Source organism: Arvicola amphibius, chromosome 9 (genome assembly GCF_903992535.2).
Source record: "Arvicola amphibius chromosome 9, mArvAmp1.2, whole genome shotgun sequence".
Lineage (NCBI taxonomy): Eukaryota > Metazoa > Chordata > Mammalia > Rodentia > Cricetidae > Arvicola > Arvicola amphibius.
In genome coordinates this window covers 43,923,815-43,950,089 of record NC_052055.2, presented here as the reverse complement: position 1 = coordinate 43,950,089, position 26,275 = coordinate 43,923,815, and the positions used below count along the sequence as shown (strand labels likewise).

The 26,275-nt window shown below is 54.3% G+C and overlaps 1 protein-coding gene across 2 annotated transcripts in view; it reads left to right on the top strand.

The window, feature by feature from the left end:
• Nucleotides 1-26,275, top strand: part of Wnt7b (Wnt family member 7B) — a 41,925-nt gene that overhangs the window by 5,481 nt on the left and 10,169 nt on the right. For both annotated transcript variants that reach the window (XM_038343895.1, XM_038343894.1), the window contains exon 2: nucleotides 15,465-15,691. In XM_038343895.1, coding sequence (XP_038199823.1) covers nucleotides 15,465-15,691 — 227 coding nt within the window. The remainder of the gene's footprint in view (nucleotides 1-15,464; nucleotides 15,692-26,275) is intronic.

Here is a 26,275-nt window from a genome sequence, read left to right as displayed (position 1 = left end):
GACCTGGCCAAGAGAATCCTGCTTCTGTAGTCCTTCCTTGAAACGGATCAACCAAGGACTCCATTGCTCCTGGTTTTGGAGTTCCTGAGCCCTCCCCCGCCCCATCCTGGCCACCCCAGTCTTAAGCCTTGCTAAAAAGCCTGCAGCTACTCTGAGAAATCATTTGGGGAAGCTAGTAGCTGAGGTTTGGTATTCCTGGGGAGGTGTCCAGGGGTGGAGCCCAGGAGTTGAGTCTGAGAGGAGAAGATGGCAAGAGTGATTGGCCACACAGCAATTGCAGGGCTCTTTGGCAATGGGAGCCTGTCTACCTCTGAGGCCCCCAGTTTTCTCCTGGAGGGCCCTCTCCAGCTTTCTGGTGATCCCCACCGTCTGTACCTTACCATGGGTTTCTTCCTGACTAACTGCCACTCTGGGGGCTGAAGTTCTTTTAAAGGAACAGCTTCTCAAGTCTATCTAGGCCAGGACTGGGGCCAGCATGAGTGGTAGTAGCTGGGGAGAGGGGGAGTGGAGAGTTAGGCAGGCCAGGTTCCTTTCTTCAGCACTAACTAGTCCTGCCTGGTGTTCAGCCATTAGTGGTTCAGAGAAAGAGCCTGTTCGGTCCATCATAAGCCCTGTTCCTGAGAGAGAGGGGGGCAGGCATAATGATTGTAGTGCTGGGCCATCCTCACCTTGCTGGGTATCACAGGGTTGGCTGTATAAGATGCCTAGGAATGACGCTACCTCTGTGCCCAGAATGAAAGCGTGATGTGCTAACCTACCCTGGTTTAGGCGCCCCTGAGCTAAAGAACTCTGCTAACAGCAGAAGATGGTAGGGGTCAGTGTGAGCCATCCCCCTCTCTAACACTGCAGGAATGTCCCAGAGGATGCCACAGCGAGGAGAGGCCCTGAGTGGAGGCTGTGTTCTGTTCCAGAGAACTTTCCAGAAGGCATCCCATGGCTGGGATCGCAGACACTGGCCAACAATTGATCCTGCCCCTTTCAACTGGGCTGTTCTCTCAGCTCCCCATGCTGGGCATAGTGAATCACAGACACATGCCTGGGTCCCTGCCGCTGATCACATTGGACGGGTGTGCTGGCCTGGAAGAGCCCTGAGCCCCCATAAGACCCAGCTGGGAGAACAGCTCTGGCCACCGCTACCCATGTTGTAGAGTGGGGACCAAGTCTAGAAGCAGCAAGGGACCAAGGGAAGGCAAACGGGAGCTGAGGCCACAAGCAGCATTTGGAGTGCTGGGTCAGCTGGTGTGGGGGCCTGGCCCAAGCCTGGAGCCAGAACCAGCCTGGGCTACCGTAAGGGCAGGTCCTTTCCGGTCTTGGCCTCCATGGCCTAGATGTGGTAGTTGGCTGTGATGACCCCCCCCCCATGGCTTCCGGTATAGCCTGTCATGGTAACCGCCTGCTCTGCGGAGCTGTGAGTCACGGGTGACAGGATGGTTACTCACCGACCACCTGGCTTGGGGGTGCAGAGGGTGCTCACCACTGTCCTCCCCAGGCCCCGGCAGGCCTCTTCCTGGCTCCTGTTGTGGCTTTGCCGGTGGTGCTGACCACAGTCCTAAAAGCCCTGTGGGCATGACCCTTGGTGAGATGGGCGCTGAATCAGGCTACTCCTGTGGCATCACAGTCCGGGGGGCGGGCAGTGTAAGTCACAGGACTTCACTATGGACAGGTCACCTGAAGGGTGGTATCTGTCCAGGCCCAGGTCTCCTCACCAGTCACAGGGCAAAGAAGCTCAGGTCAGGTCTGGAAGCATGTGACACCCCATAGGACACTGGCACAACAGTCTTAGAGCTAGAACACCCGAGGACAGCTTAACTCCCAGGAAACCTGCCAGCTGGAGCCCCTGTAACCACAGAAAGCCACCCCAAACCCACTGTGGTATTAGGACTTACCAGCTGAGAGGGGAGCGAGGTACATTCTGGAATGGTCTTTCCCCAGCTCCTGTGTGTGTAGAGGGCTTCGCTTCTTTGGGCTTTGGCTGTGGGGGAAACTGGAGGGTGGGGCCCTTTCTAACCTGGTTTCCTTGGAGTCCTGGAGACCATGAGGCATGCCAAATCTGAGTTTCTCATCTTCGGGACACCTCTTCCTGTCTGACTGTATCCTGATCTTAACTAACACCTCTGCTCAGGGAGACTCTGTGGAGCTCACGCAAACTTCACGGGGTGGCCTGGAGCACTCAGAAGATTCAGGGCCAGTGCTCAGTTCAGATCCCGATGTTAGGGGTAGTTCAGAAGACAGGTGGCTTTTGGATAGCACGGGCACATGGTGTGTGTGTGGGGGGGGTTGGCCTCTAGTGACAGAGGGAGGTGTAGAGGGAGAGTCAGGAGGGCACGGTGTACTCTCTAGGTGTCTCGGGGCTTCCTGCAGGTGGATCTAAACAGGATTTTTAGAGGGGTGGAAAGGAGTCTTGGTCAGACTAGGTAAAGTCACAGTAGACTCCTGAATGAGAGAACATGGCTGTCAAACACATTCAGGGGTCCCTATGGAAATTGAGAGGCAGACACAGTACTAGGGTCCTGAGAGATGAGGTCACCCAGAATCCATGCCATCACCTTGCCCTCCTGGCTCTAACCCCCACATGGCTCTCCCACGGTGATCCCATCCCAGAGGGGCGAGGTGGCACTGCCAGCTGTCACCAGTGCAATGAGGCAGGTGATCTCTGTGAAGGGAGACGTCTAAAAATGATGCTTCCTGCTCTGTTTCTCCTGCTGAGCCTCTGAGCCTCAGGCTGGCCTGGAAGGGCACGTGGACCAGGGTTCTATTGCTGCAGATGTCCTGGTAGACATGGATGCCCTGCTGGGGTTTGAGCCAGTGTTCTGAGCTGGGATGGAAACCAGTATTTTGGACCCAGGTTGTTCCAAAGCAGGGCCCCTCTGTGCAGCCCATAGCCAGCCTACTAACCTCTCCGTCTCCCAGGCAGGTGAAACAGCTTCAGCAGGCTCCCTGGAGGCCTCCATTTTGCACAGTCCTGAGTCCGGCTGGGACAGGGCTCAGCTCCCCTCCCAAGGGGACAAGAGGCTGGCGCCCTCCCTTGTCAGATGAAACCCCGGCCCAGGGCTCCCTCAGCCTGATGAAAGGGTCATTGTGTAGTACAGGCCGCCCGCTGTCCAAGGACAAAACGGCCGTTTGTCCTCTCTCCTTGGTGTGGGGCTGGGGGCCTCCCCTCAGGCTGGCCGATGGGTGGGGGTGGGTACAGGTGCACTCCAGGCTCCCTCTCTTTCCTTGTCTTCCAGCTCAGTCTGCCCCTCCCCCCAGCTCCCCTACCCACCCAGGGTCACCTTGCCCTTGAGTATGTATCCCCAGACTTGGGCCAGGCTTGCTGCTGTCTGAGAGACAGTGAGCTTTCTGGTCCTGGAGGCATCCAAGTAGATGTAAGCATGACACCAGGGATTCTGAGGAAGGGCTCTGCTGGACCAGCGAGCCCGGCGCTCTGGGCACGCGGTGTAAGCAGTTAGGTGTTTGGCTGAAACGGCTGTACCGGTGCAGATATGCTGCAACTGTGGCCAAGACTGGAAGTAGATGATGCTAAAGTGTAGTGGCCCCTATGTGGCCATGGCAACTATCGTAGTAAGGTTTTATATTACACTGATAAACACCATAAGCAAAAGCAACTTGGGGGAGGAAACGGTTTATTCGGCTTATGTCTTCCAGATCAGTCTATTGAGGGAAACCAAGGCATGACTTGTACTCAGGAACCAAAGCAGAAGCCATGGATGAGTGCTACTTACTGGCTTGCTCCTCGTGGCTTGCTCGACCTTTCTTAAAGTACCTAAGAGCACTCCCTGTAGGATAGACCCTCCCTTTTCTATCCTTAATCGCAGACTTGCCTACAGGCCATTCTTAAAGAGGCGTTTCTCAATAAAGAGTCCCTTTGCTCCTATGACCCTAGCCTGTATCAAGTTGATGTAAATATTAGCCAGTAGTACAGCTATAGGTTGTGAAGCTTCCCAAGAGCTGGAGTAGGGCTGGGGACAATAGCAGTCACCTAGGCAGGCACATAGAACATAGGTGGGGGAGAAGCCAGAACCCCTGAGAGTCCCATCAGCTGATACTTCAGGGCTTCCATCACCTTCCAAAACCCTCTGTCATTGTGCTCCCAGAAAGTCTGCCACCAAACCCAGGTGAAGCTACATGTGGCCAGGTCCCTGGGAAGAAGAGGACAGGTCAGAGTCCAGATTGCTCTCAGTAGCAGGCTGTTGGGTATAAAACTGATTTTAGATGTCCTTTTGGGGTTGGATTTAGGGTTGCACACCTGTTATCCTAGCACTCGAGGCTGAGGCAGGAGGATCACATGTTTAAAGCCAGCCTGGGTCTCATACTGAGGCCTGTCCTAGATGAAAGTCTTCAGAATGAGAACGGACCAGCTGTCTGGTTGACTCTAGACTGGGAGCACAGGTCCCAGGTTTCACAGTTTCCAGAAGGCCCTCTCCTGGGAGCCTGGCATGACCAGCCTGTTTGGAGTCTGCTCTTGAGTCTCTTTCCTCCCTGACTGCTGGCACAGGGGCTAAACCAAGCCACCTCTAGCGTAGGAATGTGAGGGCGGGGCAGTCAAGGCCAGGCGTGTCTCTGGTCAGGGCGTCTGGGGCTGGATTTGAACCCAGGGACTGGTTGGGCGGGTAGGTTGTGTGGAGAGAGCATGAGTCAGGGCCTGATCAGTCTAGATGCTCTTTATCTTGCTAGAGCTCTGGGACAGAGATGGTGGCTTGAGCAGCCCCAGAGGCACAGCCCTCTAGATGGCCAGAGAGAAGAGTGTTTAGACTTTCATACTGCCCCCTCCCCCCCCCCCCGCCGCAGCAGAGGTCCTAGGGCTGGACAGGTTCCCTTCAGGCTGTGGTACTTGTGGCGGGGGCTCCTGGCCCTGCCCGAGGTTCTGTGTTGCTTTCCTGCCATCTTTGCAGTAGAGTACTGGCGGTGACTCCACCTTAGAGAAGTCTTCCTTTTGTGCAAGGAGGAGCAGCAGAGGTTGAAAGGCCAGTGTTGCCCTCTGGCAGTTTGCAGGTCAGTGTTTCCTTCTGGACTCCTCACAGAGCAGTGCAGGGGCAGGGTGTACGGGTGGGACTAAAGCCGTCTTCCTGTGTGCCCTCCGAGGTGGGGATTCCTCTAGCGGGAAGGAGCAGGGTAGCCACAGCTGCCGTGGGAGGGTATCAAGGAGACAGAGGCAAAGCACTAGGCTGTTCAGTCTTGGATAAAACACTGCCCTCCATTGAGTCTCCTCTGGAAAATGGGAAGAGTGAACTCCTAGCCAGGCTGGCCATTAGGATTGAGTGGCACCTTTCCCAGGGCATTGAATCAGAGGCCATTGGCTGGGGAGGCCACTGAGGTCATGGAGAAAGCCAGAACGTGAAGGACCAGGGAGCAGTGCCCAGGGGTCTTCTGACTCAGACAGGTTTCCAGTTATGATGACAGCAGATGATAGGGCTGGTCTTGTTCCTGACTGAGGCTCACCCTGTCCTGGGTGCTGTGTGGCCAGCAGGCCCCATCCTCTCTAGGTTCTGTCTCTCATCTTACGCTGGGTAAGAGCTCAGCCCTGCCCCGAGGTCTGTGAAGAGATGGCGACTCACTGACCTCTGTGTGTGGGACTTGGTCCCCAAACTTACAGTTCAGAATATGCTCAGAGTGTCCCAGGAAGTGCTGGCTCAGCCATCCAGCGTTTGGACGCCAGACTGGCGGTAGGCCAGTGGGGCCTGCCAGCTCCCTCCCACCTTTTACACCCACCTGTCCATCTGTCGCTAGGTCTCAGGTTGGTGTCTTGGCCAGCCATGCCTCAGGGCACCCCATAACACATAGGCTGTATATTCAGTGCCGTGCTGGCCTGTCTGGGGGCTCTCAGCTCCGGTTGGGCTTCAGCTACCTCAGGGGCCCTGGCATCTCTGGATGTGGTGATCTACATCTCTACTGTGGGAAGCAAAGAGAAAAGCTATGGCTCAGGCCAGAGAGACGCCACCTCACCCCCTGCACCGGAACTGGGCACACATGGCCGTGCTAGGAGTGAGAATGAAGCAGGGCTTCCTGGAGGTGGTGGCAGTGAGCTGGGTATGGAGTCTTGTTTGACTGCTGGCGGGGCAAGGTGCCCTTCCCCGGGCAAAGACTTGGTCTGTTAGGGCCAGGACCTGGCTTGTTATGGGGGGCCTTGTGTGCCAGGAGAGGTTCTGAAATTTTTGGAGGTCAGTGGCATTACAGTGACTTCTATAAGTGCTCCGTGAATCCATCAGCCCCCTTAACCCCTCTGCCCATTCCTGTGTGCCACCCTGTGACTGTGGCTTTCCCATCTCCAGCAGGCATCCTGCTCACCGTCCGCTTTCTCCCAGACTGCTTTCTTTCTCTCCAGGGTGGGGTCCCGGGATGCCTGCATGGAATGCCAGCTATGTGGAAGGGTGGGAAAGCCTTTAGCAGAATCTCTACTCTCTTGCCTGGGAACACCAGGAGCAGCTGAGTGGATCAGTGGCCTGGAAAGATGGGAGCCAGTGGGAGGGGCTGCCTCCAAGGGACCCAACCATGGGCAGGCTGTCCTCTCTCCTGATAGATAGGTAGACTGAGGCCCAGGTTGGTCAGAAAGGGTCAGAGACTGAGCAGAACTGGACCCTAGTCCCCATAGCCACAGAGGCCCTCTTTAGGTACCCTGGTTTTCACCTCAGCCCCTTGATATTCAAATGGGAAACTGAGGCCCAGGCAGGTCAGGGAGGGGCTTTAGGATGGCTGAATTTCCCAAGCAGAGCCCTAGAAGTACCTACCCTCAGCCCTTTCCAGTCCCCAGGTACCTCCAGGCCCTTCTAGGTTTCTTTCAGTCTGTTTTTCCTTCTGAAAGTTTAGCCTTTAAGGTCTACTGTGAGGAGCCACTGTGGGGATGGCTAGAATGGTAGGCACCTGAACTGGGTGGGTGACTCTTGTGGCTCTGTGTCTATGGGTGCAGGCTCCGTGTCAGGGCATGCTTAAAGGGCCAGTTGGATGGCCAGGCTGGACCTACCGTCTGGCACTCCCTCCATGGCCTCACCTGGGACCAGGTACTTCCTTCTGAGATGGTGTACACCTGCAGCCCCAGAACTTTGAGATCTAAGCAGAGGATCAGAAGTTCATTGTTGCCCTTGTCTACTTAGTGGTTTTGAGATTAGCCTGGGCTGCATGAGACCCTGAAAGAGAGAAATGGGGAGGGAGGGACGGAGGGAGGAAGAGAAACAGAGCACGGCTCTAGAGCGGCGTGCTCTGCCCACGTTTCTGAGCTAGGCTTACCAGGACAAGAGACTGAAGGAGGACCTGAGGGAGGACAGGTGGCCTGAAGGCAGGGGCCTTGGCATGTGTCGTGCTCTACTCTGACCACTTCTGTCCTAAAGACTTGCCTGGTGGCCTGGGTGGCCTCTCTCTGGTCAGTCTTACCTAATTCAGAGCATAGCTAATACTGTGTGTCGGGGGACTCTGATCTGGGGGCCAGTCTACTCTGGGGAGACATTCCTATCCCCACTTACCTGGCAAGAACACTGAGGTTCCTCTAGCCCTGTCTCCCACAACTCCCCCCCATACCCTTCTGTGCTCCAGAGCCTGGAAGAGCCCTTGGGCCCCTCAGTGGCTGGAAAAGCCCAGGACACACCTGCCCACCCGAGGGAGAGCTCAGCGCCACCCTCCAGGGGATTTGCTCAGTTACTTCCTGGATGAGTGGACCCAGGCCCGCCTTCCTGGCCGATCATAGATAATTAGAACATTCCTCAAATATTTTGCCGGAGGATGCCCAAGAAGGAAGAATTACAAAGCGCCCTGGGCCAGGAGCGTGGGCTGGAGTTGCTGAGCAGCTGGGCAGCTGGGCAGCTGGCTGGGCCAAGTCTTGGGGGCCCAGAGGGGAGCTAGACCAACCTTTCCCTACCTTTCAAAGTTGGGACCAGGGCATGAAGGCATGAGGAATGGGCGTTTCAAAGCCAGGGCCATTTTCAGACCGATCAGTTACCTGGCAGAGATGGGGAATACGTGCTCTGAGCAGTCTGCAGCAGGGGAGAGGCAGAGCCTGCTGCAAATGGCCTTTGGAAAGGACTTAGGGTCACATATTGAGTCCAGGGACCCCACGAGGGCTGGAAGATGAGATGCCTATGAGGAGGGGTATCCACAGTGGGAGAGCAGATGGGAAAGTGGGGTACAGCAGGAGGGAGAAGAGAGAGGCCCAGTGCTGGTGCCACAGGGTAGGTGGGAGAGAGCAGAGAAGGCTGCTCAAGAGGCTGCCTCTGAGGCTGGGAGGGCCGGGCCAGGTCCTGAGATGGGGCAGGTTGAATGTAGCGCAGACAGGGCCTGGGGCTAAGCCAGGAGCTGGAGCACGTAAGGGTGGTGAGACAGGAGGGTTAAGGGGCCTGTCCTGGGGGAGTTTCTTAACAGGCACCCACTTCTAAGAGAGGAGTGCCCAGGTCCCTGTGAGTGTCCAGGCCAGGGTGGATTCAGTTCCAGTTCTAAACTGGATCCTGTGCCAGCCTTTCCATTCCATGACTTCCATCCTGTGTGTTTGTCCCAGCCCAGCAGCCTGGGGGCAGCCTGGTCCCACGTGGAAAGGGCTCAGGCCAGAGAGAAGAGCCCTGCAGAGGTCACTGCTATTATGGAACCATTTGCTCTTGTGCGTAGAGATTTAAAGGGGATTCTGGGGTGAAGAGGCCTGGCTCCATGGCCACCTTAGGACCCATCCTGGGATTTTGGAGGTGTCCGGAGGCTTCCTCTGGGTGGGAGAGACTGCTTCATCACGGTCTCCTCTGCAGCTAGCAATGGCACCATTCCTCTCTGGTCATTTCAGTGGAAAGGGACAAGGTAAAAGGCGTGGTTTTCACGGATCCTGTCACCCAGGATGAAGAGAGGGAACCCCATGACTTCCCTACAGCCATCACTTGCCCCATTACACTGAGGGTGTCCCACGTTTCATTCAGCTGGGCGTGTGAGCCATGAGTCGGGTCACTGTCTTGTGAGGGGCCCCTGGTGTGTGTCAGTGCATCTGAGATGCCTGATGGAAGGCCTTCACCCTCTCACAGATTTTCATTCGTTCACCCACTGAGGTGTGGGGCAGTGGGCTGGGCTGCATTCCCTGCTCCTTGCCTGCCAGCCAGCCTAGGAAGCTGGGCCTCTGGGGGAAAGGAGTAACAATTGGTATCACCTTTGTCCCCCGATGTTTTCATATAGGGACATGAAGTGAACCTCTAGTTCAGTCTAGCGCACAGTAGGTCTTCTCTGACTTAAGCATTTTAAAACTCAGCCAGCATGAAGGATTTAGGTTTGATTCCCCGCCCTCCCCACACTCCCGAGAGCAGGCTTTGGAGGGCGTCTTTCCTGAAGGAAACAGGAGTGTTCTCCATACCAAGTAAGGAAAACACCACCCTGGTCCTGGGCCTAGGGAGCACTCTTTCCTCAGCCTTTAATGTGAGCTGGTGCTGGAGAGGGGGCTACTTGGAGGAGACCCCAGGGTGAAGCCTGCCTGAAGAAGGGATCTCGCTCTCCCCCATGCATGGCCACAACTCATCTGGTGGTTGGTTGGTCTCTGTACTGTCTGGGGTCCCTGATACTATTTTCCCTTGGTTCTCAGACCGTGAGTGAGCTGACTAGATTGGAGGCAGGAAAAGCCTGAGGGTGACCCTTTGGGTGGCCATGGAGGCCGCTGTGGGCACTTATTGCTTCCGGTTCCCACTGGAGGTGTGGGGTACGGCTTATCCCAGAGGGACTGGAGGAACCGGGAATGCATCAGCCATGTGTGTCCAGTGAAGGACCGAGTGACCCCAGTCTCAGGCCTGAAGGATACAGATGACCCCCCCCCCACGGAATGTCACCACATGCTAGCTGTGGTTTGGGTGCGTATGTATGTGCCAAAGCGAGGCTTCTGACATGTGTCCAGGATGCTCTCAAATCCCTTTACTGAGGAGGAAGCTGGAGCACAGAGAGGTTAGGGAGTGTGCCTGAGCCTTCCCATTCAGCCATGAAGAGGCATTGTCAGGGTTCCCACAGAACTTGTTGGCACCGGAATTTGTGGCCCTAGCTGCTATATTAGAGGACTGGGCGTAGGTCGCCTGTATCTACCACTGGGTAGCACCAACAAGGTTGAGCTCTTCTCTGCTTTTTACTCTTTCCTCCGGCCCCTTATCACGAAGGCAGTCCCATCCTCTGAAGCTTCTTGAAGGTAGAAGGGTTGTCTTGTTGTCCAGGGCAGTGCCCCTAAGTCACAATGCCAGATTGTCAAAGCTGGGCAACCCAAGACTCGGGTCCCCCTGGTGGCCTCTCATGTGAGCCTGGAGGTCTTGTCTACAGCTCCTCTGAGCTGTTACTAGGAACTGTATCTGATCCAGGTCAGAGGTGAGGAAGGTTTGTAGGCTCACAGTGTGGCCCACTGTTCCTGGCACTTTGCCCATGACCTAAGGCCCAGGAGCAGTTTGAGGGACAAGCCCAGAACAGAAGAGTTCCACAGAAAAAGTCAACCACTGCGGGACATGACCCCTCCCAGCCAGGCTTCTCTGGTCACTTGGATACCTGAGCAGGCAGCTGCTGGCTGAAAAGAGGGTTTTCCCCATGTGGGATGAGAGCCGGGGCCCACCTGCAGGGTGGCCTGCTATGGATGCCAGGCAAGCTCTCATCCCACTGCCAATAACCTCAGCAAGGCCCCACACGCCACTAGTCTCTTACTGGCACAGGTTACTATGTTTTTAGAATTTTAGCCATGTTTCTCACTCGTGGGCTCTGCCTGCAGCCCCCTACCCTGTCCCAAAGACTTGGATCGGCCAGGGTCTAACCTGCACTAGGAACCTGGGATCTGATCAGTCAGTGCCATGGGCTAGGGTATGGAAAATTGCAACCAGATATCTACACCATAAGCACAAATGAATGAATGAATGAATGAATGAATGAATGAATGAAGGCTTTTTCAGCAAGGAGGCAGCTCAGATTGGGTTTTGAGAATACACCCCAAACAGGCATAGCCCAATAGGGTTGTACTCTCCTACAACCCCAAGTAAAAGGGCCAAGGTGGGATTATAGAGTGAATTCAAGGTCGGCATGGGTTACAGCATGAGACCCTGTCCTCCTGCCCTGTAAAAAGATAGAAGAGGTTACTCAGCAGATAATGGTGCTTCACCAAACCTGCCACAAGTTTGGTCTTCAGGACCCGCATGGTGAAAAGAGAGAAAGGACTCTCGTGAGTTGCCCTGTGATTTCCACACATGTTCTGTAGCACACCCACACACATACGAGCACTAAATAAATAATAAAATCTTTGGAAAAAGAAAGGAAGGAGGCCTGGTCCCCTCCCCTACTCCCTGGTCTCTCTGTCTCTCTGTCTCTGTCTCTGTTTCTCTCTGTCTCTCTCTCTCTCTCTCTCTCTGGACTCACCAAGTCTACGTGGTTTCCCAATGCGCAGTTCAGCCTCCCCCCCTGAGCTGTGGAAGAGGAGTGTGACCTCCAGTGGGACTGGAGGCCTCCCAAGCTCCCCAGCCCCTCGGAGCACTCACCTCCACGCCTGCCAAGCTGAGTTCTTGCAGGGTTGGGGTGAGGGATCCCCCACAGAGGCTAGCCTCAGGAGAGTGTTGGGTACTGTCAGTGGGGTTCCCACTATCGCAAAGGAAAACAAGTTTGATGTCCTCTTCAAATTGTGACGGTACCTGGTCACTTAGGCTATGCTCCTGAGAGCCTATGATACAGTACACACTGGTGAGTGTGTGGGCACAGCACACACTGGTGAGAGAGAGTGTGTGGGCAGAAACCAGGCTGTGGGGCTGGAATTCTCATCCTGGCAGCTCCAACACCCACATTTGGTGGAAGCTGACTTCTGGGGGGTCCTTTGTATTGAAGCATGTAGAGTCCTGGGAATTGCAGGTTGTTTTAAAAAAAATAAAACATTGAGAGACACATCAAATGAAATTCACTGCTCTGTCCATCTTAAAGCACAGAATGGCGACATTTTGTGTTTTCATAGCACCCCACAACCACCAGCCTACATAGCTCCAATCACCCAGATGGGAATTCCACAGTTACTCAGCAGTCAGACTCTGTCCCCCTCCCCCTCACCTGTTTTCTGTCTCTGTGGGTTTGCCCATTCTAGACATTACCTTTAAATGGACTCAGGTGACATCTGGGATTCCCGTGTCTGCCTTCTTTCTCATGGCGTATTGTTTTTTGAACTTTTTCCATATTAGGGCATGAATGCACACTTCATTCCTTTTTATGGCCGAATAATATTCCGTGGTATGGGCATACCACATTTTGTTTTCAGCCACTCATCCGTCGATGGAGAATTGAGTTATTTCCATCCTTTGGCTACTGTGAGTAGTGTTGCTGGGAGCATGTATACAGACGGTTTTGTTTCAACACCTGTCTTCAAGTCTTTTGGATCTAGGCCAAGAAATGGAATTTCCGGGCAGCTTTGTGTGTGACTTTTAAGTCTCTGCCAGACTGCTGCCCACAGCGACTGTGGTGTGGCGGGAGGACCCTGCTCCTCTTCCTCCTCATCCGCAATTGGTGCTTTGCAGCTTCTCAGTTTGCTCACAGGGATCCTGGTGGGTGTGCAGTGTTTCGCATTCCTGGAAGGATGGGCGAGGTCACATCTCACTGTATGTGCTGCTTGCTTCTCCTGTGTCTCTGTGGGAACATGTCAAATCCTTTGCAAAACGGGGTTGTTGTCTGGTTGCTGAATTCCAACCGTGGTTTCCTGTGTGCTTCTCGGGCATCTAGTCTACTTGCTCATTTACTCATTTATGGGTAAAGAGGGCCCTTCCTCTGCAGGTCACTCTTGAGCCCCAAATTCAATTAGGATTTGGCATTGTTCTTGAGGCACCTAAGTTTTGGAGGTGGCATAAATACAGTAACATCAGGGCAAGCAGGACTGGCATTTAGACTCTCAGAACACACGCCCACTGTTCCCCTCCTCGATGCCAGGGCTCGTGGAAGGGAGAAGTAGTTTTCCAGGTGGAGCCAGAGAGGAGAAACAGCATGCTAACAGAGGGATATGTGGACACAGTCAAGGTGGACAGTGGAGGCAGAAGGGAGCGATCATCAGAGCCAGCCCCTAGGCTTATATTTTTAGGCAGAGTCAATGGGGAGCTATGGATGAATATTGAGCAGGGGGAGTGATGTGCTCAGATCTGGGTGGTAGAGGGAGCTGCCTGTAGGTGGGAAAGTAGGCCTGGGGCCACTGCAATGGTTTCTTGCTGCCTGCAGTTCACCCTGTGTCCCTTTAAGGTCCCCACAGCCTAGCCTGTTGACCTGGGTAGGCAGTTGAGGCTTTGCAGTCCAAGCCTATTGGAGGAATTTGGGATCAAGGAGCGCCCTTGAGGTCTGGTCCCAAAGTGACTGCTTTGCCGTGGTGGTGCCTGGTGGAGTTCCCATCCATCTCGTTTCCCCGGCTCAGTTTCTGAGGATTCTACAGTTACTTTGGGCTAGATTCCCCAGATTCCAGCCCGCTCCCAGCTCCACCCGCCCAGATGCCCTTCCTCAACGCCAGCCTGGGGCGTGTTCACCCCATTGTGTCACAGGAGACCCGGGGGGGGGGGGCTCTTGGCCAGATTAACAGGTAGAGCAGGTGGGCGGGTCACAGAGATTGAGTGTCACCGAGGTTGCGGCACATGCTGGGGGCTCAGGCCACACGGGGACTGCCCAGCTGCCTGGGGAGTATGGTGGCCTGGAAAAATACAGGGTTCTCAAAGAACAGGTAGTGGGCAGAGAAGGGCCCCCATCTTTCCAAGGGCCCAGGGCCTAGTTGTCAACTTTGGGGATCCCTGGGCATTCTTCTTCACCATTGCTCCCACTCTGTTTCATCATCATCATCATCATCATCATCATCATCATCATCATCATCATCATCATTTGGTTTTTCAAGAAAGCATTTCTGTGAGTAGCCCGGAACTTGCCCTGTAGACCAGGCTGGCCTTGAACTCAACAGAGATCGGCCTGCCTCTGCCTCCCGAGTGCTGGGATTAAAGGCAAGCACCACCACGGCCTGGCTCAGACTGTTGTTTAAAAGCTGGAGACTTTTTTTTTTTTTTTATCATTTTTGAGACTGGGTCACCTGTCGCCCAGACTGACTTCAAACTTTAAGTAGTTGATAATGATCTTGAACTCGTGATTCTCCTGCCTCCACTTGCAGTGTGCTGAGATTACAGGCATGAACTGCCACATGTAGTTTATGTGTTACTGTGTTTTTAGCCTTGGGCTTTGTGCATGGAAGGCCAGATCACCACTAACTAATGAGTCTGAGCCCTAGCTATTTACCCAAAGACTAGCTCTCTGCTTCCTCTTGATGCTCCTTCTCTGAGTACCTAGAACCAAAAAGATCGGTAAAATGGCCGTGGCAAACCTTTTTTAGCAATTCTTCAGGAGATCAGAGGATCGCCAGATGATCCAGGAAGTCCATCCCCAGTGGTAGGTACTCAAAAGATGGAAAACTCAAGACAGACAGTGGCAGACATGTGCACCTTCACGGCCGCAGCTGAGAGGTGGGGCCTGGTATTTGTCCATGGGGAGTGGATCAGCCAGTGAGGGCTCATTGTGCAGATGGAATATTATTCAGCCTTTAAAAGGAACGAGGCACCAATGTGTGCTGCGGCTCGGATAAACTTTGAAAGCATTTATTTCACTGAGTGGAAGAAATCCGGCCCCAAAGACCACATGTATTGTAAGATTCCACAGACTGTCCGAGCGAGCGGCAGCCCCGTGGGAACAGAGACAGATTAGTGGCTGCGGGGGGCTGGGGAAGGAGGGGCTGGGAGTGTCTGCTCATGGGTACAGAGTTTCCTTTTGGGATGTTGAGAAAAGCTTGGAACTTGATAGAGGCGGAGGTTGTACAATACCACGTGTGTACTGAAGGCCACGGGGCTGTACATTTTTAAATGGTTAATGTCATGTTACGTGAATTTCCCCTTATTACAAAAACAAACAACTGTGTTGATAATACTCCAGGCTCAGAGTGAACTTGGCAGGAGGCTTCCTCCTTGGGAGTTGCCAGGAGTCATTACACAGGCAGCCATAGGCTCCGAGCCCAGCCCAGCACACAGTAGGTGCTTATCTCATGTCAGATCCTGTCTGTTCCCAGCACACCCCCTCATGTGGAAGTGGGGGGGGCACTATTTCAGGTGTGTCTGTTTGCATGCTGGGGTCAGCAGGTGTTTACACCCGTTCTCTGAATGTGAAGCTTAGGCCCAGAGTGTCTCCTCAAGGTCACACACACAGGTAGGAGCTGGAGGTTGTGTTCTTCTGGCTCAGAAGGAGGATATAGGAAAGCCCAGTGGTCTGGGAGTTGGGCGTGCCACTCCAAAACCACCGGGGACTGTGCCAAGGCTGTCAGATCCCAGGTGGGTCTGCTCGGGGGGATGTGTTCCTGACTCAGACTTGGGGACCATGGCTTCTGCAGGTATGAACTGGTCTGTGGTTCTAACACTTCCAGGGCCGGTGAGGTTCAGCGGAGTGAGTGTTGGGTGCCAGTGGGGGACAGCAGAATACCTAAGGGGTTCTCAACCCCCATCTTCTCTCTGCCTCCACAGAGCACTGTCATCCGTGGTGGCCCTGGGAGCCAATATCATCTGCAACAAGATTCCTGGCCTGGCCCCACGGCAGCGTGCCATCTGCCAGAGCCGACCCGATGCCATCATTGTGATCGGGGAGGGGGCGCAGATGGGCATCAATGAATGCCAGCACCAGTTCCGATTCGGCCGCTGGAACTGCTCCGCTCTGGGCGAGAAGACCGTCTTCGGGCAAGAGCTCCGAGTAGGTAAGGGTGTCTCTGGGCCTGTGGGCTGGGGCCAGGTCACCCACCAGCCAACCCAAGTTCAGGCCAGACAGCCCACACAGTCTGTGTGTATGGATGAGCATCCTAGCTCTGGGTTGTGGGCTGGGGGCACAAATACAGTGGGTGGGGCTGTTCTGTATCTTCAAGTACCCAGGCCCCTCCTCTGCTTTCTGTGGCTGCCTTGTGGAAAGCAGGGAGACTGTGTGAGGCTTTGGACAGGAGCTGAGTACTGCAGCTCCCCCAGGGAGGACCATGAGATGCCTCCTGCCCCTTGCTGAGGGATTCCAGCAACAGAGCCTGCAGGATGCTCAGGTGTGATCGCCTACGACCCTGCAGGAAGGATGCCACATGCTTGGGTGGATCTGGGCGAAACAGGGGTGGTATTCCATTTGAAGACAGGGATCATGTCAGGTGGGGTGGCGGCTGATGGTACAGCCCTTGGGGGTGCATGGTGGCGCCTGCCCTTGAAGTGCTGCATGAGCAATATGGTGCCCATTTCACAGATAGGGAGAATGAAGCCCAGGAAGGGTCCCATTCAGGGATAGAAAGAGGCTTAAAAGAAGTTTCCAGTAACTATCTAGATCTTAATCCAGCTATGTGATCTTGGCTGTGTCTTTCAGGGCTACTCTGAGCTTTTGTTTTCTTATTTGTAGTGTGAACTCTAAGCCCGTAGACTCTTGTCTGGGTTTCAATGCCCAAAGTCAGTAGGTGTTCAATAAATGCTGTGTACTGCATGTGGGCAGGGACAGTGAGTGACTCTGGCTTCCCTGTAGACTATCTCTAGGTCAGATGGGAGAACAGTCCAAGGCTTGCTGGCTGTCTAGCCTTCAGGCCCACAGTGTCCCCTATACCCCAGAGGACTGCAGCTGCCACAGGACCCAGACAGGAGCCAGCTCTACAGGGCTGCAAATGCCAGCGTGGGGCTGGGGTGGTGTAGGGGAAAACTCCCGCGGGCCCCTTTGTGGTGAGCAGCCTGTGGGTGGCACCTAGTGCAGCCAGGAGCGTGGCGCCGCCCCCTCCCTGGGGCTCTGCCACCCAAGTGCAGATCACTCCCTCCAGGTGCCAGCTGGGGGGGGGGATGGTGGGGAGGGCAATAGTGGGCAGAGGTACCCGCCTTGTGTGGCTTCCCACCCACTTCCCCAGGTGCCATGTTTGGAGGCATCTGTGAGCACAGGGAAGAAATTGATGTTGTAAGGTCATCTGCTGTCACTCAGCCTGCCCAGGGCATAGACCCAGAGTCTTGTGTCACCTCATCTGGTATTCAGGCCAAGCCTCAGAGAAGTGGGGGCTTGAACTTTGGGAACACAAGACACAGGGAAAGAGACACGTGACAGCCCTGAGCCTTGCCCAGTATGCCAGTGACTCTCTGCACACTGTCCCCCTTACCCCCCAGCCGTCCCCTTACCTCAATGTCACCTTTCAAAGAACTTCATAGCTTGTCCTCAGGAAGTGGACCCACCAGCATCCAGGAAGGGCACAGCTCTGTTCACGGAAGGAGGCCACCGAGGGAATGCTGCCCGTGTGTCCCTCCTGCTCCTTGCTCCCTCGGGACCCAGGTTGCTAATGTCGCTATTGTTAAAGAGTTTGTATTTCCCCCTGTTTGTGCTCCCTGCTCTTGAGAGGACTGTTCCTGCCGCAGGTGCTTCTCCTAGGGAGAGCGTGTGCATCAAGAACTTCAGGAACACTTCGGAGCCCTCAGCAGACTCTCTCATGCCCATCCCACGGCTGTCTGCGTCCACACAGCCAGGTCATTAGTGACCTGTGTTGCTTACTGTTCCCATTCCTTGGCTTGCATCTGGACTCATCAACTTGGGTTCTCTCCCGCCTCTAGCTGTTCCTTGCTCTGCCCTAGATAAGGTCCTGTCCCCAGGCACACATGGATGACTGTCTTCACAGTTACCCTGACAGCTCATTGTCACCTGATGCTCTGAGTCTCACTGGTCCATGGACACTTTGGCTCTTCTGCATGTCATCCCACCTGACCATCTGGTGTCATTTCTACTCCCTAGCCCTCTACCCCTTCGTTCCTGCCGGGAACTCTTCTCCGACCCTTCCCTGGAAGCTCTTAAATTTCCTCTGGCCTCCACAGTCCCAGGTACTGGGTCAGACAGAGGCCATCCTGTGTCCTTTTCTTTCTGCTCTGTGGGTAGATGTCTAGCCTAGTACACAAAAGGATCTGAGTTCGATTCCCCAGCACCTCCTAAACCAAGGTGCTGCAGTAGGGTCCTGTCACCCCCATATTTGCCAGCTGCTGACCCACCTAGTCTGTATGAGACAGTTTCAAATCCATTGCCAACAACAACAAAAAAGCAATGTTTAATCTTTGCTGTAGCTCTCTGCTGCCCTAAGGTAAGGTTACCTTCCTATCCCAGAGCCCCTCACCTTGATTTTCTCCCACCAGAGCCCCCACCCCCATTTAACTTTTCTGTCTGCCCAAGTAGTCCAGATCCCTTCCTGTCTCATCTCTCAGCCTGAAAGGCCTCTCCCTCTGTTATACCTCTTTATCACTCATCTCCCTCCCTCCTGGGGGGCTTTTCCACACCCTCAAGCTGGGTCAGCCTGTGCCTGTCCCTAGCCCTTCCTGCCCTGGGATGGGCAGGCTTCCTGGAGCCCAGCCTGGGTCTTGCTGCCCTGCCTTAGCCTCCTGTAGCTTCCTGCTGCACTCAAGCAGGGCAGCTCTGGCCACAGGCCGAGCTGATGGAGCAGGAGCAGGAACTGCAGGGCTTTGCCTATATATTCTCAGTGGCTGAAAGTCAGGATCAACAAGCAGTCTGTACTGTGAACAGGCCCTTTGAGAGGCTTGCTGGGTGCCTGGACACACCGGGAAGCCCCGCTGTGGGCTGCGCTCACTTGGGAGCAACCTCTCAAGCAGAGCCAATTAATGATTGTCCCCAAGAGGGGCAATGGTCTGGATGGTGGGACAGCCCCCTTTAGGCCTTGCCTGTGACCTTGGGCCAGCCCTAAAACTTATATGTGGAAGAGAAACCCCCTGAAGACAGCAAAGCCTCTCAGCAAAGTCCCATTACTTCCCCAACACGCTTGCAGTGACTTGTATACCTCCATGGCCAGGACGCTCAGTACTCCCATGCTGACCAGGACACTAGTCTTGTCTGGCACACTGATAGTGCTAGTGGCTTTGTTCTTTTGAGAAGGTCAAGACAGTCTTCAGATTCCCTGCTGCTGACATGGTGTTCCATGTTTGATGCCTTCTGCTCTCTGGCCTGACCAGTACTGTTTCCACAGGACTCCAGGGAGGATGGCAGCCCAGTGCTCTTTCTTCCATTGACTGAGAATGAACTTGGGGGTGATGCCTTTTAAGTACGGCCCAGCTGTGCCCTGAGATGGTGGGGGGACAGAGGTGAGGGGTGAGAGTGTATGTGTGGGGTACCTGTATATTCCAGGGAAGCCTGCTAAAAATGTGGGTTCTCTTGCAAGTGTGGGAGCTGCTAACAGTCACCGTAACCAAGCCAGGACTTCCATCAAAGTCTTCCCTAGAGGAGCCCAGGGAAGGAGACCAAGAGAATGGAATATGCCAGGCCCCGAGGCCAGGAAGCAGAAAGCGTGTTTTTGAAGCACAGGTGCTTTGTGGGGGTAAGCTGGGGTGTCAGTGTGGGAGAGCAGAAGCTGAAGAGTGCAGAAAGACAGATGGAATGCCATGAGCCCCCCCAAAGAGCTCAGCACATCAGGAAGATTCTGAGCATGTCTGAACCCCAGTTCTTCCTGAGCCCAAAGCCCCTGACCCGCTAACCTGGCCCCAACTGTGCTCTGTAGTCCCCAGCTCCAGCATGCAGCATTCTGCCCTTCATGTGCTGGTCCCAGACATGACCAGGCATAAGGGCCGCCCCTAATCTATGCTCACGTGAGCAGACCAAGGCTGACTCCTGCTGAGCTTTGTTATGAGGACAGTGTCCCTATAGCAAGGTTCCCCACCCCCTGCTTCCTGTCACCCATGTTACATCAGGAGAGCAGCTGAGGCCCTTGGGGAGGGGGTAGGTTGACCCCTTTTCGGTCACCTGAGAATGGAAGGTCCTTGGGGAGGGAGGGTGGCTCCTCAGCACGTGTACTTGTTGCTCTTCCAGGGCATTGCACACAGGCTCCTGTGGGGCAGGAAACACTGTCCCCAGAAGGTCATTGACTGCCTGATGGCTGTAGGCCTCTGCTGGCAGGTGTGCTTCCACTGAGTGCAGAGTAATGTAAGACACAACAGGGCTCAGACCCCAGAAGTAAGCGTCCCTTTATCCTGCGGTCTATTAGAGTGATACTGTTTGGAAATACCGGCTAAGTAAAAGATCACCCATATTGGCATCCCATGTTATTTATGCTTTTCTTAATGTGACCACATTGGGAAACCACAGAAGATACCCATAGCTTGCTTGAGATTTCTATTTGGTGGTCCTGTTCTGAGAAGGGGTGAAAGTGACCTGGCTCACCTGGCCAGGACAAAGGGAACATTTGAGCTTAGATCTGATGGTCTTTTCCCAGGGCATTATGGGTCAAGGCAATGTGAGGGACAGTGGTTGCCATTATCAGCCCTGTGGTGGTTCAACGTGCTGGCATTAAACACCTGCAGTATGCCAGGCCAGGGCCCTGCCTAGGGACGAGATAGGAGCTCACTCTCAGTTTTGAATATTTGTGTAACAGTAAGAGCTCTCTAGTGGTTGACTGCTTTGCTTCTCTGATCTTTTAACTTGAACCCCAATATCTGTCTCTGGGTTTCTATTATTGGTGCTACAGTCGCAGGGCTAGAGGGACCCTCGCCTTGAGGTCTTCAGACACCTGGTCTGAGAATCTCATACTACTGTTCAATTGAACCAGTACCAGGGCCAGCCAAGGCATCTGAACAGGCATTTCTTATGTGTTGGATTCTGGTTGCTGGGACTCTCGGGACAGTCGGGAGCTTGAAAGTCAGTTGCTGGCTTGGGATGTGATGGGGTCCCAGACTAGTGCCTGGACTCCACATCTCGTTGGAAGGTGGCTCACAGATGGGAGGGCGGCTCCCAGAAGACCGTTGTCACAGACTGAGCTCTGCAGCCTTAAGCAGCTGGGCGTGGTGGCCTGGGCCATCCCTCAGCCCCTCAGAGGCCACCTGGGACTTGTCCAGGATTGGAATTTTCACCTCGTTGGCAGGCCCTGTCAGGAGCATAGTCAGGCAGGGCTGGGAGGAGAGATCTTTCCTGGGCCAGTGACCTAGCTCACCTAGGTGACCTTTGAGATAGCCTCATGTCCTTGGGGCCTCCATTTCCCCTACTGTGTCAGGAGGGGCTGAGGTCAAGACCCCACTTCTCCCCAGAGCATTGGGTGGCTTTTGTCAGTAACCCTAAGAGAGGGAGAAGTGGAGGTGGCTAGCACTGTCCCAAGGCAACATGAATGAGAGACCATGGCTGTCCAGGGACCTTCTGCCTTCCCTCAGAACCTCGACATAGACCCCTTATGTCCCCAGTCGTATAGCCAGGTCCTCTCCTCTGGGCCCAGTGCCCCCAAGTGGGGCACTATCTACAGGGCTGCACAGAAGCATGTGCGGGCCACCCTGGGTCGGAACAAAAGCCTGGGGCGCAGGCAGGCCTGCATGTTCGGACCTGGCAGGCCTTCCCCTGGTGCTCTGTTTATGACAACGGCAGAGAGGAGCTTAGAATGGAGTGGAGACACTGACTCAGCCAAGCCGGGTGGGGCCGGGTGGGGTGGGAGCCAGAAGGGACCAAGGGACACAGAAAGATAGAGAAGGACAGATAGGCACATGGAAACACACACACACACACACACACACCATATGCGTCTAGACAAATGCATCTGTACACGCTCATAGATGCATTCTTGTACAAACACACATTCACGGACTTCCACACAAGTATATACCTACATACGCATGGAGGCATGCACACAAACAGTATACATCTCTGTGCATATATACACACACATGCGCACACGTGTGCGCGCACAAACACACGTATATACATATACACACTCCGTACTCATACAGCACTTATGCAGGCCCAGGGTCAGACTCTCTTGGAGAGGATGGTGTCTGTAGCACATAGAGTATGTCACCCACTTCCTCCATGGTACTCAGGCCCTGGCACATGTATTGCCTCTCCAGCTATCTCTGTCAGAGGCCTCTTCAAGGAGTGTTTGCTACCACCTCATTTTACTGGTGTAGAAGAAGGCAGGAGTGTGAGGCAGCCTGCTTAACCTGCACCAGGCAGAGCCTGAAGATCCCCGTGGCTCAGAGGTACGTGTGTTGGTCCGCCTCACCGTCCCTGTCTCCACCCCATCCCCTGCTACACACAGATACCCCTAGCCTGAGACACTGAGTGCTAGGGTGCCTTCCTGAGACCCATGTAGGCAGGGTTTACATTTAGACCCTCGTGACTGAGTCCATGCTGGGACTGAGGGGCCAGGCTGGGGCATGGGTAGTCGTAAGGGACATACTGGGCACTGCCCTGACTTCCAAGCTTTCCCCTTCCCAGTTCCTGTGCCCAGTAGCCACTCGGGACCCTGTTCAGACAAAGGTCCCCCTAAATGTAGGCACTATACCCATTGGCCAGTGGCGCTACCCACAGGTCCGAGGTACGTCCTTATTTCTGTGGGTCTCAGTTTTTCAGTGTGTAGACGGATCCTGTTGGATATACTTCCTGATCAGTTCTACACTTAGGAGGATACTGGGGACCTGGTAGGCTGGGTGAGGGAAGGGATCTTGGATGAGGGAATCACCAGCCGTGTCTCACTGCCCAGGCCCACCCTCTTACATCCCTGCCCACTGCAGCCTAGGAATTCTTCTGGAAGGTTCAGAGAGCACAGATACCTTTTGAAGGAGATTTTAAAGGGGACCCATTACACATAGAAACACTGATGCCTAAGAGAGAGGGGTCCAGCCAGGGTCTCATACTTCCTGGGGCTGGCTTTGATGGTGAAGGGTGGGCACGGTAGGGCTGTCTCCTTGAGACTAAGCCTGTGTGCCAGTTGTCCCTTCTCCCTTCCTATCCTCAGACCCCTTAAACTAGATAAAAATTCCTTTGATTCCCTTAGGCTTGATTGCACCCTTGGTGATGTCCTCCAACACTATGTATAAGGCCATCAAGAATCTTCTGTCCCCTCCCTCACTTCCCCGCTGGTCCCATTGGTTCACCCATAGACACCCTTGCACCTGCCTCTTCTTGATGTCTCCAAACCTCAGCAGTTGGCCAGAGGGTTCCCTTCAGCTCAGCTCAGAGCCATACCCCAAAGGATGTCCTGTCTCTCAGAAGAAAGCCCTAACCCTTCTTGGTTCTCTCCCAGGAGCAATGGTGTGGGGCCACTGAGGACCATCCCTGATTTCTTGGGATAAACAGTGAGTTTTTAGAACATTCCTCCTTCAGACTTTGGCCCCATGGTCCTCCGGCCTGAGGCACTGCTGTGTCTTGGCTACAGTTTAGGGCTCACCCTCAGTATCCTTTTCAGCCTGGCTTTCCTAGTCCTTCCACTGCCCTCCAGCTGACCCCTGCACAGTCTGACGGCTGCCCTCTGCCTCAGCAGCTAGGAGCCTTGTCTAACCTGTCTGCCCTGGGTCAGCATATTCCGCCACCATCACGTGCTATGCTTGGCCTTCTGAAAAGCTTTACCAGATGGGGTGGACATGTAGATGTCTCCCCCAGGCTCTGGACACTCTGGCCAGGAACAGAGCTACATTTGGCCGTGTGGGACACACAGGCTCTGACATAGTATATGATCAGGAGGGAATGAGATGTGGGGGTGACATAGGTGTACAGGGTTCCAGTCTGAGGCAGGAGGCAGAGGATTCAGGTTTTCCAGTTTGGCACTTAGACCTCGGGGGCATCAAGAACTCAGGGTTCCCAGGTCAGACTCCAGCTCGGTGGCTCATCCGCTTTGTGCCCTGAGGCTAGTCACCAATTCTTCTTTGCCCCATGTCTTAGCAGAGCTGAGCGCCTACTGAGGCTGATAGAGTCCTTCAGACCATCAACTGCTACACTTCTGTAATGGGCTGCAGCCATATGGCTCCAGGGGTGGTACTGCAGGTCTGGAGTCTCCGCAGTGCCACCGCTAGAGATCTGAGACAATTTCTCAGCCCCAGAAGAAACTGTGTGCCTTGAGTTAACTTTTCCCCAGTTCACTTCCTCTCTGTGGAGTGGCCAGCTGTGCACATCCCTGGAAATGGGCTCCTGCAGTGAGGCCTGTGTGTCTGGCTTCATTCACGTCATGTTTTCAAGGCCCAAGATTTTGTGTTAGCGTTACTTCTCTTTGAAGATTAAGTAATAGTCTGTTATATAGATAGACTGCACTTTATTCTTTTTAAAGACAAATTTGTGTGTGTGTGTGTGTGTGTGTGTGTGTGTGTGTGTGTGTATAGGTGCCCAGGAAGGCCAGATCTGTCAGATGCCCTGGCGCTGGAGTTACAGGTAGTTGTCCCACCCAACACAGATGCTGGGAACTGAACTTGAATCCTCTGCAAGAGTAGTAGGGCTCTTAACCTCTGAGCCATCTCTCTAGCCCCAGAAGCCCACGTTTTCTTCACCCATCATTGATGCATACTTGGGCTGTTTCCACTGTGAGCCTCAGTGAACGTTTGTGTGTGGGATTCTGTGGGTGTGACTTCATTTCTTAGCACTGTGCAGTCGCTGCATCAGGTAATTCAACCGTTACATTTCCAAAGACACGCCAGGCTTTTCCATGGTGGCTTCCCCTTTCCCATCCCCAGTGGAGTGTCCAAGGCCGTGAGGCATCAGGCCCTCACCGGCATGTGAGATTAGCGGTCTTTGGTTTCAGCCGTCCTGGTAGGTATGAGCTACATCTCACTGTGATTCAGATTTGCTGAATCTGAAGACACTGGGCACTAAGAATCTCTTCGTGTGTTTATTGCTCATTTTCATACTCTTTTTCAGAAATGTCTCTTCAGAATCTTTGCACACACACATTCCCTTCTCTGCTGCCTTTTCCCCCCCTTTCAGTCCTGGGAATGAAACCTGGGGCCTCCTGCATGCTAGGCAAGCGCTCTCCCCTGGGCCATGCGGGTCTGCCCTCCTTTGCCCATTTTTAATTGGTTGGTTGCTTTTGTATTAGTGACTTGAAGACAACTTTTCTGAGGAGGGAGCAGGGTTGGTAGGCGAAGGCGAGTGGGACTGCCTTCGTCCTGAGTGCAGGTCACACGGGCATGCTCCTTAGTGTGTGCTCCCAGGCGCTGAGTTCAAACAAAAGCTCACGCATGCGCAAATACATGGACACGCGATGCACACACACCACATGCGGTTGCTCAGGCATGTGCATACCACAAAGAACCTGTGTGTGTAACATATGTGGGTACAGAGCTTAGGCTGGCCTATCTGGGGGAGCGTGTATGACTACAAGGAAACAGAAAGGCCCCCCAGGACCAGTCACCCAAGGAGCCGATTTTAGGATCTGGGCTTTTTTTTAGAGGACTCTACGCCCTGGGTGACTCCTCACCTTTGACTTCTGACCTCAGTGACTGGTCTGTGAGCCCTGGGTCCGTCATATCCTGAGTATGATATTGGGCAGTGTCCTGTCCTTTTCTGGACCTCACTTGGTCTCCTTGCTTAAGGTGTGTTACTGAAAAGTCCTCGAGGCCCTTCCCAGAACTGATTTCCTGATCCCTGACTCCTCTTTTGAGAGGGAGCCAAGGGCTTTTGTAGCCCAACCTCCCCAGTGTAGCACATGGGGTCATTGTGAGCCCAGTTCTGGCTTTTATAGCATTCTAAAAATAGCGTGTGGCCCATGGAGATGCCAGGAAGTGGCAGGTAGCTTGACTGAGAGGTCTGGGGTAGTCTTAGCCCCGGCTTTGCCCTGAGGCAGGAGGCCCTGTCCTGCCTCTACTCTGGGCATCAGGCCCATTGTCTCTGCCTAGTGGTGTTCTCTGGGGATCAGTGTGATAGGTCAGCAGGCCCCTGAGACTCAGCTCTAGTCTGACACTGTAGGTAGGTGGCAGGAAGGGGCTGAATCTGTTGTCCTATGAGCCCAGCTTGTGCCAGCTGGGTGGAGAGCCCACGTGCCCGGTGAGGGCTAGGGTTTGAATAACCTAAGGAGAGCACCATTCTGGGCAATCCCCCTGTGGCTGGGCCAGCCTCTGCTCTGCAGCTGTGGCTAACCCACATGGTAGTGGGCTCAGAATCTGCTGCCTTGGTAAGCCGGGTTAGCTTAGGATGAAGACGAAGGACACTGCCGGCCAGCGCTGGAAGGACCAGCCTGGAGGAGGGTGTTCCCAGCCAGCCTCACGGAGCCCTGAGCAGTACCCGGTCATCCTATGGTTCCTTCTGCTGGCCTTTACCCTCTTCTCCCTTGTAGTGATGGTTTTGTTTGCCGCTGGTTTCGTTTGCACCGAGCTGGCTCCAGGCAGAGGGGAACATTCTTGTCCCGAAAGGCTAGTAAGGGCACGGGCTTCTAGAGGAGTTGTGGTTTGCCTTCCCACCCCACCCCTCAGTGTTCCTCTACCTTCCCTGCTCCAGTCTCCCTCCATGCCCCCCTCTGCTTTCCCCTTTATTGGCCAGGGCCCCTTAGCTAATAGTGTTTGCTTTGATGTAGCCAAACACCGTGGACAGGGGCTCTGTATCACCCTGGTCCCCT